The 15,995-nt window shown below is 41.7% G+C and overlaps 1 protein-coding gene across 3 annotated transcripts in view; it reads left to right on the top strand.

The window, feature by feature from the left end:
- The window catches only part of kcnh3 (potassium voltage-gated channel subfamily H member 3), a 72,453-nt gene that overhangs the window by 47,841 nt on the left and 8,617 nt on the right, over positions 1-15,995 (top strand). For 2 of the 3 annotated variants that reach the window (XM_062971021.1, XM_062971022.1), the window contains exons 3-9: positions 603-815; positions 5,693-5,823; positions 8,014-8,266; positions 10,146-10,303; positions 12,577-12,784; positions 14,076-14,342; positions 15,719-15,918. In XM_062971021.1, the coding sequence (XP_062827091.1) occupies positions 603-815; positions 5,693-5,823; positions 8,014-8,266; positions 10,146-10,303; positions 12,577-12,784; positions 14,076-14,342; positions 15,719-15,918 (1,430 nt within the window). The remainder of the gene's footprint in view (positions 1-602; positions 816-5,692; positions 5,824-8,013; positions 8,267-10,145; positions 10,304-12,576; positions 12,785-14,075; positions 14,343-15,718; positions 15,919-15,995) is intronic. The other variant, XM_003223227.4, reaches the window with a different exon arrangement.

Here is a 15,995-nt window from a genome sequence, read left to right as displayed (position 1 = left end):
AGGTTGGCAGAAGCTGGAGCAACAGCGGGCGCTCACTCTGCTCCCGGGATTTGAACCTGGGACTTTTTGGTCTGCAAGTTCAGCAGCTCAGTGCTTTAACACACTTTGCCACCGGGGCTAGTGTAGAACTAGAAAATTACTAAACTAAGGAATTATTGCTCCCAATCCCTATTCTGGCCGGAGGTGCCAGGAATTGAATTTTTGTCTCTCTGCATGCAAAGCAGGTGCCACTCCACATAAGCCATGGTTCCTTCCCAGCAGAAGGTTATTATTTTTTTGCTGGCCTGGGTTTGGGGTGCAGTGATGCAAAGCTGGCATCTTGTGGTTTAACTATTTCCCAGAAATGGCCGTGTAGCAACTGCTGGAATGGGTGTGTGGGCACAGCCGAACCTGGAAGAAGCTCTCCCATTCAGAGTATGGGATTCACGAGGTTTCAATACTTTCCTCCCAAGGGCAATGTCTTTCACATGCATCCCTTAATGAAGGATTGTTCTTGCGGCTGTTTTCTCTCTGGCTTTCCTTCATTTGAAGGTGTACCAGAAAAAGAAATCAGACACACATTTGATATCATAATTCATTTCACACATTTCCTTGTTTTTTAGGTGTCCCCTTCTGGTGCCTGCTGGATGTAGTGCCTATCAAGAATGAAAAGGGAGAGGTGGCACTTTTCCTGGTCTCCCACAAGGATATCACGGAGACCAAGAGCAGAGCATTGGCAGAAAACTGGAAAGAAGGAGGTGAGGTCAGAGGAGGGCTAATGAAGGGCCGAATTGTTCTGCGGATCCAAGAGGCATCAGAGAAATCAAGAAACTACTGTATATATTCATGCATAAGTCAGCCTCATGTGTAAATCAAAGGCAGGTTTTGGGGACAGAATTCTGGGTTTTCATAAGACTTATACGTAAGTGGGGGGAAGGTCATTCCACAGAGAGGGGGAAATGCTGATGCCACTTCAAAGGGACAACTGCACCTGGCTACTGCTACCATTTTCCCATCAAGGTCAGAACTGGTGCCACGGCAGAGAGAATAGAGGGGGCTGGTGCTTCTTTTAGAGTTGCTCAGGATGGACTAAGTTCTTGCCCTTTACCACTCTTCTCAAAGAAGGAGATGATTCTCTTTTTGAAAAGAGTTACGGTTCAGTACTCACATTGATCCCTTGATGAGTCAGTCCAGTTGTGTGTGGGGGGGGGGGTATTTTTAATGAACATTTCTAGACCTCTGTAGTATGTGATGGGTGAGGAAGACTGCTCTTCTGGCTGAAATTCATAACACTATGGAACATGCTTTTTGAAACTGCATTACATGGTCAGTGTAGACTCATATAATGCAGTTTAACTGCATTGAGATAGTAATGGGGCAATATTTTTATTGCTGACTGGATAAAATATACAGTGTTCCCTCAATACTTCGCGGTTCACTTTTCGTGGATTTGCTGTTTTGCGGTTTTTCAGTAAATGCTAAAAGACTATTATAAATCATAAAAAAATTACAATTTACAGCCTAAGGAAGGGAGGAAGGAGAAGCCAAAGGGAGAGAAAAGGAGCCCAAGCGGCAACGGGAGGAGGAGAAGGCGATTTGTCAACACAGGATTCGTTGATAAAGACTTAAAATACTGTATAACTACTAAAATAATGTTTAAATATTAAAATAAATATAGCATCCCTACTTCGCGGATTTTCACTTATTGCGGGTGGTCCTGGAACCTAACCCCAGCGATAAGTGAGGGAACACTGTATTACCATTTTTAATCCACATATCTCAAAGTGAGAGGCATGCCTTCCTTTAATACATGCAAAAGGTTGTGTGATGAAGATAGGCAAAGCAGAAAGGGGAAAAGAGAGAGAACGTTTCAAATGATTACAGTGTTTCCTCCCTTATTGCGGGGGTTACGTTCCAGGACCACCCGCGATAAGTGAAAACCCGCGAAGTCTCCTTAGGAAGAAAGTAGAAAGAGGGAGGATAGGAGGAAGGAAGGGATGAAGGGAAGAAAGAGGCAGGGGGACATAGCACCACCTCCTTTTCATCCCGCTGCCGTTTGGGCTCCTTTTCCGCTCCTCCACCCATACTCGACTGAGACTACCGCCACTGTAAATCATAATTTTTTTATTATTTATAATATTATTTTAGTGTTTATTTAAAAACCACGAAACAGCGAGTCCGCAAAAAGCGAACTGTGAAGTAGTGAGGGAACACTGTACACTATGTAACAAAATTTGAAAAAAAAAACTGTTCCTGGTTTGAAATTATTATTTCCTGTTTAATTGTGTGGTACTTACTTTGAAAGTAGTTGTTATTCTCTAGAAACTTCATTTTTGTGGCTGCCACAATCTATGTTGAATTGATTGAGACTCTACGAGATATCCATTGAAAAACTGTAGAAAAAGGTGCTGCAGGATGTCCCGCAAAAACAAAGTTTCTGCAGTTCAATAAACTTTTGCCATGTTTTTAATGAGAGAACTAATTATAAAATGAGATTTATAACCCAGGAACAAAAATCATGCTACATGGTGTTATGAATTTCAGCCAGGACGATGCCATCTAGCAGATTATTTTTTCTTGGCAAGACTCTTCTGCTATGAACAGCTGCATAGGAGGCAGGTGAAGTTTGCTCCATCACCGCCACCTTTCCAGGGGTGGGGAAAATGACACATTTTGAATTTCTTCAAGTCACAGAGCTATGAGAGGCATGGGGATCTTGCCAGAAACAGAAGTGGCAAGCATCATGTGAGGCATCTCAAAACATCACTTGTCAAATTCTATGTGAATTCTCTTGGAATAGATGGACATGCATTAAGGAACTGTCATGGATTTCTTAAATCTTTTGAAAATATGTAAATGATCTGAACATTTTCAGTGGCCCCATATCCCCTTCTCAGAAACAGTTTACTTTTAATCGGAACTAGGAAATGGGGAGGGGTTTTTTTTGCTACTAATCCCAGAATCCCACCATGTATGACCTTTGATGCCTCCTCCAACCCGACTTCTCTACCCAGAGAAGCCATGCAGTACATTCTGAATACATTATAAACCATTGTTGCCTTTGTTGGCTGCAAAGGAGAAAAAGGAATGTTGCAGAGACCTGGGCTTGCTTTGCCTGTACTTTCACGTATTTCTTCTCAAGACCAAATGAGACAATGCTAATGGTGTGATCTGTGGTGCATATTTTATGGGACCGCAGCAGCACTTGAATTGGGTGAGGAATTTGTTTGGTTCACATTTTAATATGAACTTACCCTATATACTTGAATATAAACCAACCCTAATATAAGCCGAAGCACCTAATTTTACCACAAAAAAACTGGGGAAACTTACTGACTCAAGTATAAGCCAAGAGTAGAAAATGCAGCAGCTACTGGTAAATTTCAAAATGAAAATAGATCCCAATGAAATTGTGTTGAGGCATCAGTTGGTTAAAGGTTTTTGAATATTTACCGTATTCCAAAAAACCCCAGTAAACTAGCTCTGTAAGTGGAAAAGTAGGGTCAACAAAGACAATATGGTATTAACAACAGCATAATAATAATAATAATAATAATAATAATAATAATAATAATAATAATAATAATAATAACAACAACAACAACAACAACAACAACAACAACTTCATTTGTACCCTGCCCTATCTCCCCATGGAGATAGGCCAGCTTCCAGCATAGTAACAGGCAAACATTCAATGCCTACATAAACAATGCAGAGATAGATATAGATCTATAATTATATATACAAATTTCACATATGCATTTCCACCTGAAATGTTTTCAAATCCTCTCTTTATATATGTTCATTTCCCTCCTGCAATATTTGCAAGCTTTATATATCTATGTTTAGATCTATCTAGAGATCTGTGTGTGTGTGTGTGTGTGTGCATTTCCCCTGCAATATTTGTAAGCCATATATATATATATATATATATATATATATATATAGACATCTCTCTCTATATAGATAATTATATCTGTATAGGATTTGCAAAGACTTGCAAACATGTGAGGCAAAAAGTCATATATAAAAATAATGTATACACGTAGATACATATGTACAGGTACATGGAAATCTCTAGATATCTATATGCATATAGGATTTACAAAGACTTGCAAACATATGAGGGGAAAATTCATATATAAAATAAATGTATATAGATAGATAGAAATATTTAGGTACATAGGGATTGCAAAGGCTTGCTGGGGGAAATGCTTATATATCTAGCAGAGATTAACAAATATTTCAGGGGGAAATGCTTTTATAAGATTAATGGGTATATATTCTTCTTCCTGACTTGCAAGGGCTTCTTTCCCTTTTCAAAATATTCCCTTGATTAAGAGCGAGGGAGGCTTTGGAAAAGTAAACACTGATAAGGGAGGGTAAAATGAGAGATAAATATATCATATATTGCAAGAAACGGCCTCCAGGCTCGACCTTGACCCGATTATAAGCCGGGGGAGGCTTTTTCAGCTCATAAAAAGTGCTGAAAAACTCGGCTTATCTTCGAGTATATACGGTACTTATTTTCTAAATATGTAATGAAACGTAGCTAAACTTCATTCTACATTCTAAAATCTACATTCACCGGGACTTCAGCCACGGGACCCTTTTGTGTTGTTTAGATATGGGAGACAGAAAGCTGCCTTATACTGAATCAGACCCTTGTTCCACTTGGCCCAGTAATGACAACAGTCTCCAGGGTTTGGAGATCTTTCCCTGCCCTACTTGGATTGAACTTGTGATCCTCCGAGCGCCAAGGCATGGGTTCCATTATTGAGCTATACTCAAAACCCTACTTTGGCACTTAGGCCCCATTAACTTTGACGGTGCATATTTGCTCTACTCTCTTGGACACAACACTCTGGATGGAGGTATAGTCTTCTTTCTCCTGCATGTGGTGATGTGTATGTAAAAGGCTGTGTTTATATTGTATTCCCCTGAGCAGTGATGCCACACTCAGGATGGAAAAGCAGCCAATTAGTTCTGCTAGCTGGCAGAGTAGTTCAGCTAGATGAAAAACACTGACAACCCTTTGTGGTTTACATGATGAATAGTGTTCCCTGTACACTGCCATAGCTAATGGGCAAAGAGGGGTTTTTAGTGCCAGCAAGGAAGGAAGACATAGATAGCAGGACACAGAGCAAGGCATGCTAATGCACAGTGTTTGGCACCGGAAAGAAACTTCACACACTTTCAAAAAATAATAAATAAAAATCTGGGCACAGTGAGCAAGAGCTCTCTCCCATACAGTTATTTCAGTGACTTTAAGACTTCCAGAGTATTGAGATTATGTTTGCAAAACATAGAAAGAAACCTCAAATAATTACTCTTAAATAGTATGTGATTCTCATCAATTGATAAATGATCACAAAGTGGAGAAAGACCATTTCAAATGCCTCAGTTGTGGAACTGAAATTCAAATTATTGTCACCAAAATTTAAACATTACAGGAGATTCACCAGAGGCAAAAAAAATCTAGGTAAAGACCTAGCTTAAAAATGCAGGGTTCCAAATTTCTTGGTACTGTCCATTCCCGAATGTCTTTGTTATCATTTTCGTAAGAATGACTTATGGAAAAAGACTTCTTTCAACCACCTTGAATCCCCTCGGGGAGAGAGGGCGAGTTATAAATAAAGTGTTATTAAAGTGTTATTATAAGATTGCAGATGAACATCTCTTGTGCTAAGTTGCCAACTTCTCCTTGTGTTAGGTGGACGGCGACGCTACAACCGCGGTGGGGCCAAAGGCTTCAATGCCAACCGTCGCCGAAGCCGGGCTGTGCTGTACCACCTGTCCGGGCACCTCCAGAAGCAGGGCAAAGGGAAACGCAAGCTCCACAAGGTACATGGGGAGGGAAGCTCCAGAGAAGGGACGAGGGGATGAAACTTCCCATGGTTTAGTGAGCAGCAGAGTCTTGGGCTGGATCCATGTACTGTGGTGAATGACAAATATTTCTTTATTCATTTACAAAATAAATAGTAAAAATGAGATGTTTGTCACCCAATTTTCAAGTTGATATGTATAATTGTAATATAAAATGATATGATAGTGAAACATGATATTCTGCTGCTCTGATGATGATTATGGTGGGGTGGTGGTGTATGGTAGCCCTTATGCCTAGATACCCTAATGGACAAGATTCCATCTGGAAGCTAAGCAGTGAGAGCCCTGGTCATGACTTGAATGGGAGACTACTAGGTGTTGTAGGATGTATTTCAGAGGAAGGAATAGTCAAAACCACCTCTGAGTGTTCCTTGTCTAAGAAAATACAGTAGAGTCTCACTTATCCAAGCCTCGTTTATCCAAGCTTCTGGATTATCCAACACATTTTTGTAGTCAATGTTTTCAATACATCGTGATATTTTGGTGCTAAATTCATAAATACAGTAGTTACAACATAACATTATTGCGTATTGAACTGCTTTTTCTGTCAAACTTGTTGTATAACATGATGTTTTGGTGCTTAATTTGTAAAATCATAACATAATTTGATGTTTAATAGGCTTTTCCTTAATCCCTCCTTATTATCCAACATATTCGCTTATCCAACGTTCTGCCGGCCCGGTTATGTTGGATATGTGAGACTCTACTGTATTGTGATATTTTGGTGTTAAATTCGTAAATACAGTACTTACAACATAACATAACTGCGTATTGAACTACTTTTTCTGTCAAATTTGTTGTATAACATGATGTTTTGGTGCTTAATTTGTAAAATCATAACCTAATTTGATGTTTAATAGGCTTCTCCTTAATCCCTCCTTATTATCCAAGATATTTGCTTATCCAAGCTTCTGCCGGCCCGTTTAGCTTGGATAAGTGAGACTCTACTGTACTATGAAATCAATGGGATCACCATAAGTCAACAAGCAAATTGAAAGTACATAAGTTACTCTTTGAAAAGCTGTTACAATTGTCAATGTATTATTTTGCCCAGATCCAAATAAGGAGAACAATCATGGAAACAGGGCCTTTATACACATGTCTCATTGATGGGGTTGGGAAGCATATCAAAATATGATGCCACCCATCTGTGTTTCATATCTTTCAATGGAGAACATTTTATATTAAGGTTCACATCTGGATATTTATGTACCTGATACACGTAGCCATGTGTCAAGAGACTATCAATTATATTCTTTACAAAGAGGAGAAGGGGCTTGGATGAGGGTTTGGGAAGTAGATGGTACTATTGATGCTTTCAGGAGTAGATGGAAACAACTATATTATAATTTTCAGGTTCTCCTCCCTTAAATTCCAAAGGCCCCATCTGCACTGCTATATAATGTTAACTGCATTGAACTGCATTACATGAGTTTACACTGACCAGATAATGCAATTTAAAACTGCATTATTTGACAGTGTAGAATAGGGCAAAAGTGTTTTATATTAAGTGTGAGTAAAAGTGAGTAGCTGCTTTGCGTGGCTAGTAAGCCTCCTTGGAAACTTTCATGGACAAGATAGTTTTCAGTTCATCCAAGTTTTTTTTCCATATCAGGAGCAACTTGAGAAACTGCAAATCGCTTCTGGTGTGAGAGAATTGGCCGTCTGCAAAGACGTTGCCCAGGGAACACCCGAATGTTTGATGTTTTACCATTCTTGTGGGAGGCTTCTCTCATGTCCCACATGGGGAGCTGGAGCTGACAGAGGGAGCTCATCCATGCTCTACCTGGATTCAAACTGGCAACCTTCAGGTCAGCAACCCAGCTTTCAAGTCAGCAGTCCTGCTGGCACAAAGGTTTTTAATCCATTGCGCCACTGGGGAAAAAATATATAATGTGGTCTGATATTAATCTGGGATTTGTATTTTACTTCTCCTCAGTGTATCGGTTGGTTCTCTTACTTGAATTGCCAATGGCCTGAACATTTCTTGTTGTGACATAACATTTTGCTGTCTACTTGTAGTACACTATGCTCTAGGTTTTGATCTGCGTGTGAACAAAATGGGATAGGGCTCGTGAGTCTCGGTGGTTCCACAGCTCTGCAATTCAGTGATGTATTTCTTGACATCTCCCCGCTCTCACCAAACAGGGGGTCTTCGGGGAGAAGCCTGCCCTACCTGAATACAAGGTGGCTGCAGCACGCAAATCGCCATTTATCCTCTTGCATTATGGAACCTTCAAGGCCGGCTGGGATGGACTGATTCTTTTGGCTACGTTGTACGTGGCTGTTACAGTGCCCTACAGTGTCTGCTTCAGCGGCGCCAAGGAGGAAGGGCTTCCTGAGCCTGTTCGTGCACCTCCCAGCATTTGTGATCTTTCTGTTGAGATCCTTTTTATCCTAGGTAAGACGAACAGTGATTAAAAATGGGGTGATGGTGGAAATGGGGACAACATACCTCAGCAGCAACATGCATTCTCTGTAAGTGGCAGATTCCAATTTCAGTCCTTGGGATCTCCCAGTTTGGAAAAAAAGAACCAAGGAGCAACTGATGTGAAAGATTTTTCTCTGCCCTAGAGGCTTGGTACAATCAAATCTGACAAATTCAACCTGCTATAGCACCTAAATTTTTCTCCGGATGTGGTGTGGCAAAGGGTTCTTGAAATACTCACTGTCTTCTGCCTAAAAAGGAGGCCTTGTTACCTTCCAAAGAACAAGAATGGGAGTAATTTGTGGTGATGGACATTTGAGTGCCTGTCATTTTATACCTTTGTTCTCAACCCCACATGATCAGGAAGGTGTGAGGCTCCTGTCTGTAGTAACCCTTATTCAAGACCCCCTGAAACACTGAGGACTTTATCACACAACACTTTTATACTGCTGTTATTCTACTTTAACTGACATGGAAACATTCTTTGGAATGGTAGTTTAGTAAGGCCTGTAGATTTCTGGCTGAGGATGCTAAACATCCCCCCTAAACTGCAAATCCTAAGATGATTCCATAGCAGTTAATATGGAATGACAGCAATATAACAGTATAGCATGATAAGTTAAGCAAACATATTGATGCAAAGGCATGGCTCCAGCACTGTCACATTTCTTCTCCTATATGATTTTAACAACTTTTTCTGATGAAGAAGTATGTGGGCTTTGAAAACTAGTGTGTTGTATTTAGCACCTTTTAGTTTGCCTAATAAAGGTATCATCATAATGCATATTTTGAAACATTAATGCTGGCTCCCAGTGACAAAGAACTCTTGCCACACCTTGGACTCTACACAGATATATATTCTTTCCTTTCCTGACTTAGTTTATCCATACCTCACAACCTCTGAGGATGCCTGCCATAGATGTGGGTGAAACGTCAGGAGAGAATGCTTCTGGAACATGGCCACACAGCCCGAAAGACATACAACAACCCCATATTTTGAATGTTGTTGTGTTTTCCTGCATGGCCAACATAACTACCCCTGAAGATAATTGCCAGTCAGATTAGACCAGTAGTTCTCAACCTGTGGGTCCCCAAATATTTTGGCCTTCAACTCCCAGAAATCCCAACAGCTGGTAAACTGGCTGGGATTTCTGGGAGTTGTAGGCCAAAACACCTGGGGACCCACAGGTTGAGAACCACTGGATTAGACAATAACAGATGAGGTGCCAAAATGAAGCAACTTGAAATAAAGCAGCTTTCTCTTTTTGTAACTTGTTTCAGGAGTAGATGAAGAAATGATTCCTTTGTAAGAAGCAATGACTTTGATAAACAAGAATGGGATTATCTCCGTCATGTTTTACTATTACTTCCTTTGCAAATAGAGAGCATGCTGTAGTTTTCAATGAGTTACTTTCCTTTGAAAGACACTGTTGGAGATTTGGGCTGTGGTCTCTTCCTCCCCCCCCCCACCCCCCCATCCCCTCCAAAAAAAACTGTAAGCCTGCAAAGCAAGAGATTGCAAAGGATCTGCAGGAAAACCAGTATCCGCCAGCAAGTGTTGTCTCTCCCATATCTGAATGTCTCCACAGTCTCTGGACCTTGCTCAATATCATGTTGCTCCTGTTATACTTCACCTCTAGCACTCAGCACAACTGGCTAAAAATGTTCCACATCTGCCCCCTTCCTGACTCATATCTTTTGGGTCATCTCTAAGAAATTATGTATTTTACATGGAAGAGGCATTTCTCTCCCAGCACCTTCCCTATTCTGACATATGTTGTCCTTCCAGAGCCAATGGTTGTCCTGATGGCTCCCATTGAACTATCATGAATTTTCTTGCTTCTCTTTCCAGATATTGTGCTGAATTTCCGCACTACTTTTGTCAGCAAATCAGGGCAGGTGGTATTTGACCCTCGTGCCATTTTCTTGCATTACCTGACCCGTTGGTTTGTTCTGGACCTCTTGGCAGCCCTGCCTTTTGATCTTCTCTATGCCTTCCAGGTCAATGTGGTGAGTAAGATAGAGGGGGTTCATCATGGCATGTTCTGGAGCAGTGTTTTTCAACCTGGGGTTCGGGACCCCTGGGGGGAGGCATGAGGGAGGTTCAGAGGAGTCACCAAATACCAGTATATGGTCATGGGGGTTCTGTGTGAGAAGCTTGGCCCAATTGGATTGTTGGTGGGGTTCAAGGGGCTCTTTGATTGTAGGTGAACTATAAATCCCAGCAACTACAGCTTCCAAATGTCTAGGTCTATTTTCCTCAAACTCTACCAATGTTCAAATTTGGGCATATTGAGTATTTGTACCAAGTTTGGTCCAGATCCATCATTGTTTGCGTCCACAGTGCTCTTTGGATGTAGGTGAACTACAACTCCCAAACTCAAGGTCAATGCCCACCAAAACTTTCCAGTATTTTCTGTTGGTCATGGGAATTCTGTGTACCAAGTTTAGTTCAATTTCATTGTTGGTGGAGTTCTGAATGCTCTTTGATTGTGGGTGAACTATAAATCCGAGCAACTACAACTCCCAAATGACAAAACCATTCCCCCCAACCCCACCAGTATTCAAATGTGGGTGTATCGGGTATGTGGGGCAAATTTGGTTTAGTGAATGAAAATACATCCTGTATATCAGATATTTACATTACAATTCACAACAGTAGCAAAATTAGTTATGAAGTAGCAATGAAAATAATTTTATGGTTGGGGGTCACCACTGTTAGTGTGTTTGTTGTAATAGTGTGAAATGTTAAATCAATTGTTGCTGTTGGATTGTGTCTATGTGTCCGGCAAGCTTTCCAGCAGCACAGGAGTTAATTACATGCCAGCCCTGATTGATTGCCTGCAGGGCCAATGGGTCAAGACTTCCATTCCAACTGCGTGGACAGAACATTTGTCATGAACTGTAGAATGTTGGGAGGTGCCTTGCTTGCACTGATAACAGACTCGGCTTCCTGAGAGGACACGCCATGCTTTGCCATTGCCGAGGGAACATGAGTCCAGAGAGTGATGGTGTTTAGTATTGTATATAGTCTGTAAATAAAGCATTTAGAACCGCTGGGATCAGCAGATAATTTACAACTGAGGTGTCATTTGTTGGTGCCACTTTGCCAATGCTTAAGTGGTCTGACTGGTGAGAGGGTGAGACTTGACTCATCAATAAGTCAGGGTGACGAATTTTCCCCTGACAACCACAACATAAGGAACTGTATTAAGGGGTCGCAGCATTAGGAAGGTTGAGAACCACTGTTCTGGAGGTTAAGGCATCCAAATGTGTCTTTAAAAACTTTGGCAGCTCAGTTTCCATTTAAAATAGGCAGGAGTTGAAGAATCTTTGCTAGGCAAAAGCTTCCACTCAACATGGTAATTTTGAGTTCTGGCCTACATTGTTTTTTGAAAACAGTTTCTTTTTAATGTTTATTCTGTTTTTTAAAAAGTTGTTGATACAGCATTATACCACAAAAAATGTGCTTTATGAAATGGAACTCGGGAACCTTCAAATGCTCAAAAGTGCTCGCTACTCCAGGTGCTCCAGAAAAATAGTCCAACTATAATGCATCAGAGTAAATGTTTATGGTTTGAGACTGTTACTTAAAAAAAAAATGAGAACTCCTTGAGGGCTAACAACTTAATCTCTATGAACAAAAATAGTTCTACAACATCTGTGAATCCTGAATTTAGAAATGGGCACTGAAATTGGTTTAAAGGACACTGTATTCCAATGTTGGAAACAGACTGCTGGGTCAGTAAATTCAGCTCATTAGGAATAGAAAGCTTTTTTAGCATTTACATTGTGAAAAGAGGACTCCCCTATCTCCTGCAACACCCCTTACTGTGGGTGGTATTTCCCCACCAACTTAACAAGAGTCTCATCTGTTAAAACCTGTTCCCTTGCTTCCTATTAGTAAAGGTAAAGGTTTTCCCCTGACATTAAGTCTAGTTGAGTCCAACTCTAAGGGTTGGAGCTCATATCTATTTCTATGTCGAAGAGCCGGTGTTGTCCGTAGACACCTCCAAGGTTATGTGGCCGGCATGACTGCATGGAGTGCCGTTACCTTCCCGCTGGAGCAGTACCTATTGATCTACTCACATTTGCATGTTTTCGAACTGCTAGGTTGGCAGAAGGTGGAGCTAACAGCAGGAGCTCACCCCACCTTTCGGTCAGCAAGTTTAGCAGCTCAGCAGTTTAACCCGCTGTGCCTATTAGTTTTGTTTTTCTCCTTGGTTCCAGCATGGGTTGTGTGACTTGAGCCAACGTTTTCTCCTGTTTTCTCTCCCTCCCAGTACTTTGGGGCTCACTTACTCAAGACTGTGAGGCTCTTGCGCCTGCTGCGCCTACTACCCAACTTGGATCGATACTCGCAGTACAGTGCTGTGGTGCTCACCCTGCTCATGACTGTCTTTGCACTCCTGGCTCACTGGGTTGCCTGCGTCTGGTATTTCATCGGGCAGCGTGAGGTTGAGAGCAGCCCCTCCCAGCTTCCAGGAATAGGTATGTGAGACGGACATCTTGAAGTCGGAGGGTGCTTTGGGGCATACACTGAGTTACACACGATCTGAAAGCAAATCATGTGTGACTCAATATATCATGGATTCAGGATGAAATTGTGTGTGCACAAAAGGAAGCGTAGATGCACATTATGCCACAACAGCTATTCTAACAAAGAAATAATCCATGTACACTTAGTTGGTGTTAAAATTACAATTGTTGGGCAGATGCTGGAAACTACATAGTGACAATTAATTGGTAGCTCCTGCAGTTTCCTTCAGGCAGGGTTACCAAATATTAAGAAATTTAGATGCTGATAATGGATTATTGCAGAGCCTTGGGAACAATTTGACAAACCTTTTAGCATCATGATAGCTATTTTATTGCATGAAATGATCTGATAAAATCTTAGATCAGCTATTTAGTTAAGGGGATGTAACTAGGTAATATCTGAGGGCTTGCCTGGCCCACTCCTTGTCCATCCTGAAACAATGGCTGTATACAGTGTTCCCTCACTACTTCGTGGTTCACTTTTTGTGGATTTGCTGTTTCGCGGTTTTTCAATAAACTCTAAAAGACTACTACAAATCATAAAAAATTACAATTTACAGCCTAAGGAAGGGAGGAAGGAGTAGCCAAAGGGAGAGAAAAAGAGCCCAAGCGGCAACAGGAGGAGAAGGAGGCGATTTATCAACACACGATTGGTTGATAAAAACTTGAAATAGTGTATAACTACTAAAATAATGTATAAATATTAAAATAAATACAGTGTCCCTACTTTGCAGATTTTCATTTATTGCGGGTGATCGTGGAACCTAACCCCAGCGATAAGTGAGCGAAGAAGTGCACTCAACTTCTGATTGAGGAAACAAGGACTTGTGAGAGAAGTCCTTTTTCTGCTGGCCACAGACCTATTTCCTCTTGGGAGAGAGATGGAAACATCCTTCTCCATGAGCTCTGTTCACCTGCTGAATGGATCTCCTTCACCCCATCTGGAAGTTCACTATTCCAATGGACTGAGGACTGCAGGCTTGTAATTTGAGCTACAGCTATGTAGGACTAGTGAACGAAACTTGGAACAGTTCAGTTTTTGGACTTCAACTCCCAGAGTCCATGCTGGCTGAAGGGTTCTGAGAGTTGTAGTCCAGGAAGGTAATTTGCCAGTCTCCCACAAGGGTGGTTAGATAGGTGACAGAAGAGGCCAACTCTGGTGGGAAAGGGGTCTTGGTGCAGGACATTACTGCAACCAGACCGCCCTCTTCCTCAACCCCCTCCGTCCTCCTCTTCCTCTCAGGTTGGTTGCAGGAGCTGGCTCGGCGCCTGTCGACTCCCTACTACCTGGCCCAGAGGAACAACAGTGGAGAAGACAGTTCTGCCAATGAGACGGGTCCCCCCCTGAACAACAGCGTGTGGGAGCTGCTGGGGGGCCCCTCCTTGCGTAGCTCGTACATCACCTCCCTCTACTTTGCCCTCAGCAGCCTGACTAGCGTGGGCTTTGGAAACGTGTCGGCCAACACTGACTCAGAGAAGATCTTCTCCATATGCACCATGCTGGTGGGGGGTGAGTGGGGCCCCGAGCCAGGAGGTTGGGTGGTGAGGGCAGCAGCAACAATGATCTGTGGACTAGAAATGTCGAAACATCACTGCTAGGAGGCCATCGCCAGCCTCTTGCTCCCGTTTCCCCCATTTTCAGCTTTTATGCTGGGTTTTGGGACATCTGTTATCATGACAACCATCCAGGCACCTTCTATTATTGTGCTCTTTATTTTGGTATCAAACCCAAATCCAGCCAGGTAGTTTGTATGTTTTTTTTCCCTCATAGCAGAAAAGAGAAGCAGATGGCTTTTGATTCTCATTCTTTAGCTGGTGGAGTAATTGAGGAGCAGGGACTGAAAACATGTTTAAACTTAAATCTAACTACAGTAGAGTCTCACTTATCCAAGCTAAATGGGCCGGCAGAAGCGTGGATAAGAGAATATCTTGGATAATAAGGTGGGATTAAGGAAAAGCCTATTAAACATCAAATTAGGTTATGATTTTACAAATTAAGCACCAAAACATCATGTTATAGAACAAATCTGACAGAAAAAGTAGTTCAATACGCAGTAATGTTATGTTGTAATTACAGTAGAGTCTCACTTATCCAACACTCGCTTATCCAACGTTCTGGATTATCCAACGCATTTTTGTAGTTAATGTTTTCAATACATCATGATATTTTGGTGCTAAATTCATAAATACAGTAATTACTATGTAGCATTACTGCGTATTGAACTACTTTTTCTGCCAAATTTGTTGTCTAACATGATGTTTTGGTGCTTCATTTGTAAAATCATAACCTAATTTGATGTTTAATAGGCTTTTCCTTAATGCCTCCTTATTATCCAACATATTCGCTTATCCAACATTCTGCCAACCCGTTTATGTTGGATAAGTGAGACTCTACTGTATTTACAAATTTAGCACCAAAATATCATGATATATTGAAAACATTGATTACAAAAATGCCTTGGATAATCCAGAAGCTTGGATAAGCAAGGCTTCGATAAGTGAGACTCTACTGTATTAGATTAGAAAAGGTGAAAGGGAAAGAGGGAGAGATTGGGCAGGTAAAGCCATGCAATTAATGTTCTCTATATGGCCAACCTTCAGGAACATGGACAGTCTAAGGGTGGCTCTACACTGTAGAAGTAATGCGGTTTGGCACCACTTTGACTGGCATGGCTTAATGCTATGGCCTTGTTGTTTCTTTTGTATTGCATATTTAGCTTCCTGCAGGTTGGGAATTCCTCTTACCTATCTGGCAGTGGGACACTTTACAATGTCATTTCTCACACAGTATGGGTTGGTGATGATGGGACATTCTTTGTCACATTTGCCAGTCGCTGGTCCTGTGTCTCTTTTTTTTCCTTCCTCTCTCTTTCCTCTTCGCCCCAGCCTTGATGCATGCAGTGGTCTTTGGCAATGTGACTGCCATCATCCAGCGCATGTATGCTCGCCGCTTCCTCTATCACAGCCGCACGCGTGACCTGCGTGACTACATTCGCATTCACCGCATCCCTCCACCATTGAAGCAGCGAATGCTTGAGTACTTCCAGGCCACCTGGAGTGCCAACAATGGCATTGATACCCGGGAGGTGAGACTGAATCCTGCAGACAAAGTCCTAAATGAGTAGAGGGAATGGGGCACAATGAATGAAATTGAAGGTAAAGA

Source organism: Anolis carolinensis, chromosome 2 (genome assembly GCF_035594765.1).
Source record: "Anolis carolinensis isolate JA03-04 chromosome 2, rAnoCar3.1.pri, whole genome shotgun sequence".
Lineage (NCBI taxonomy): Eukaryota > Metazoa > Chordata > Lepidosauria > Squamata > Dactyloidae > Anolis > Anolis carolinensis.
The sequence above is the reverse complement of the archived record's forward strand: the minus strand, read 5'-3'. Positions and strand labels throughout refer to the sequence as shown.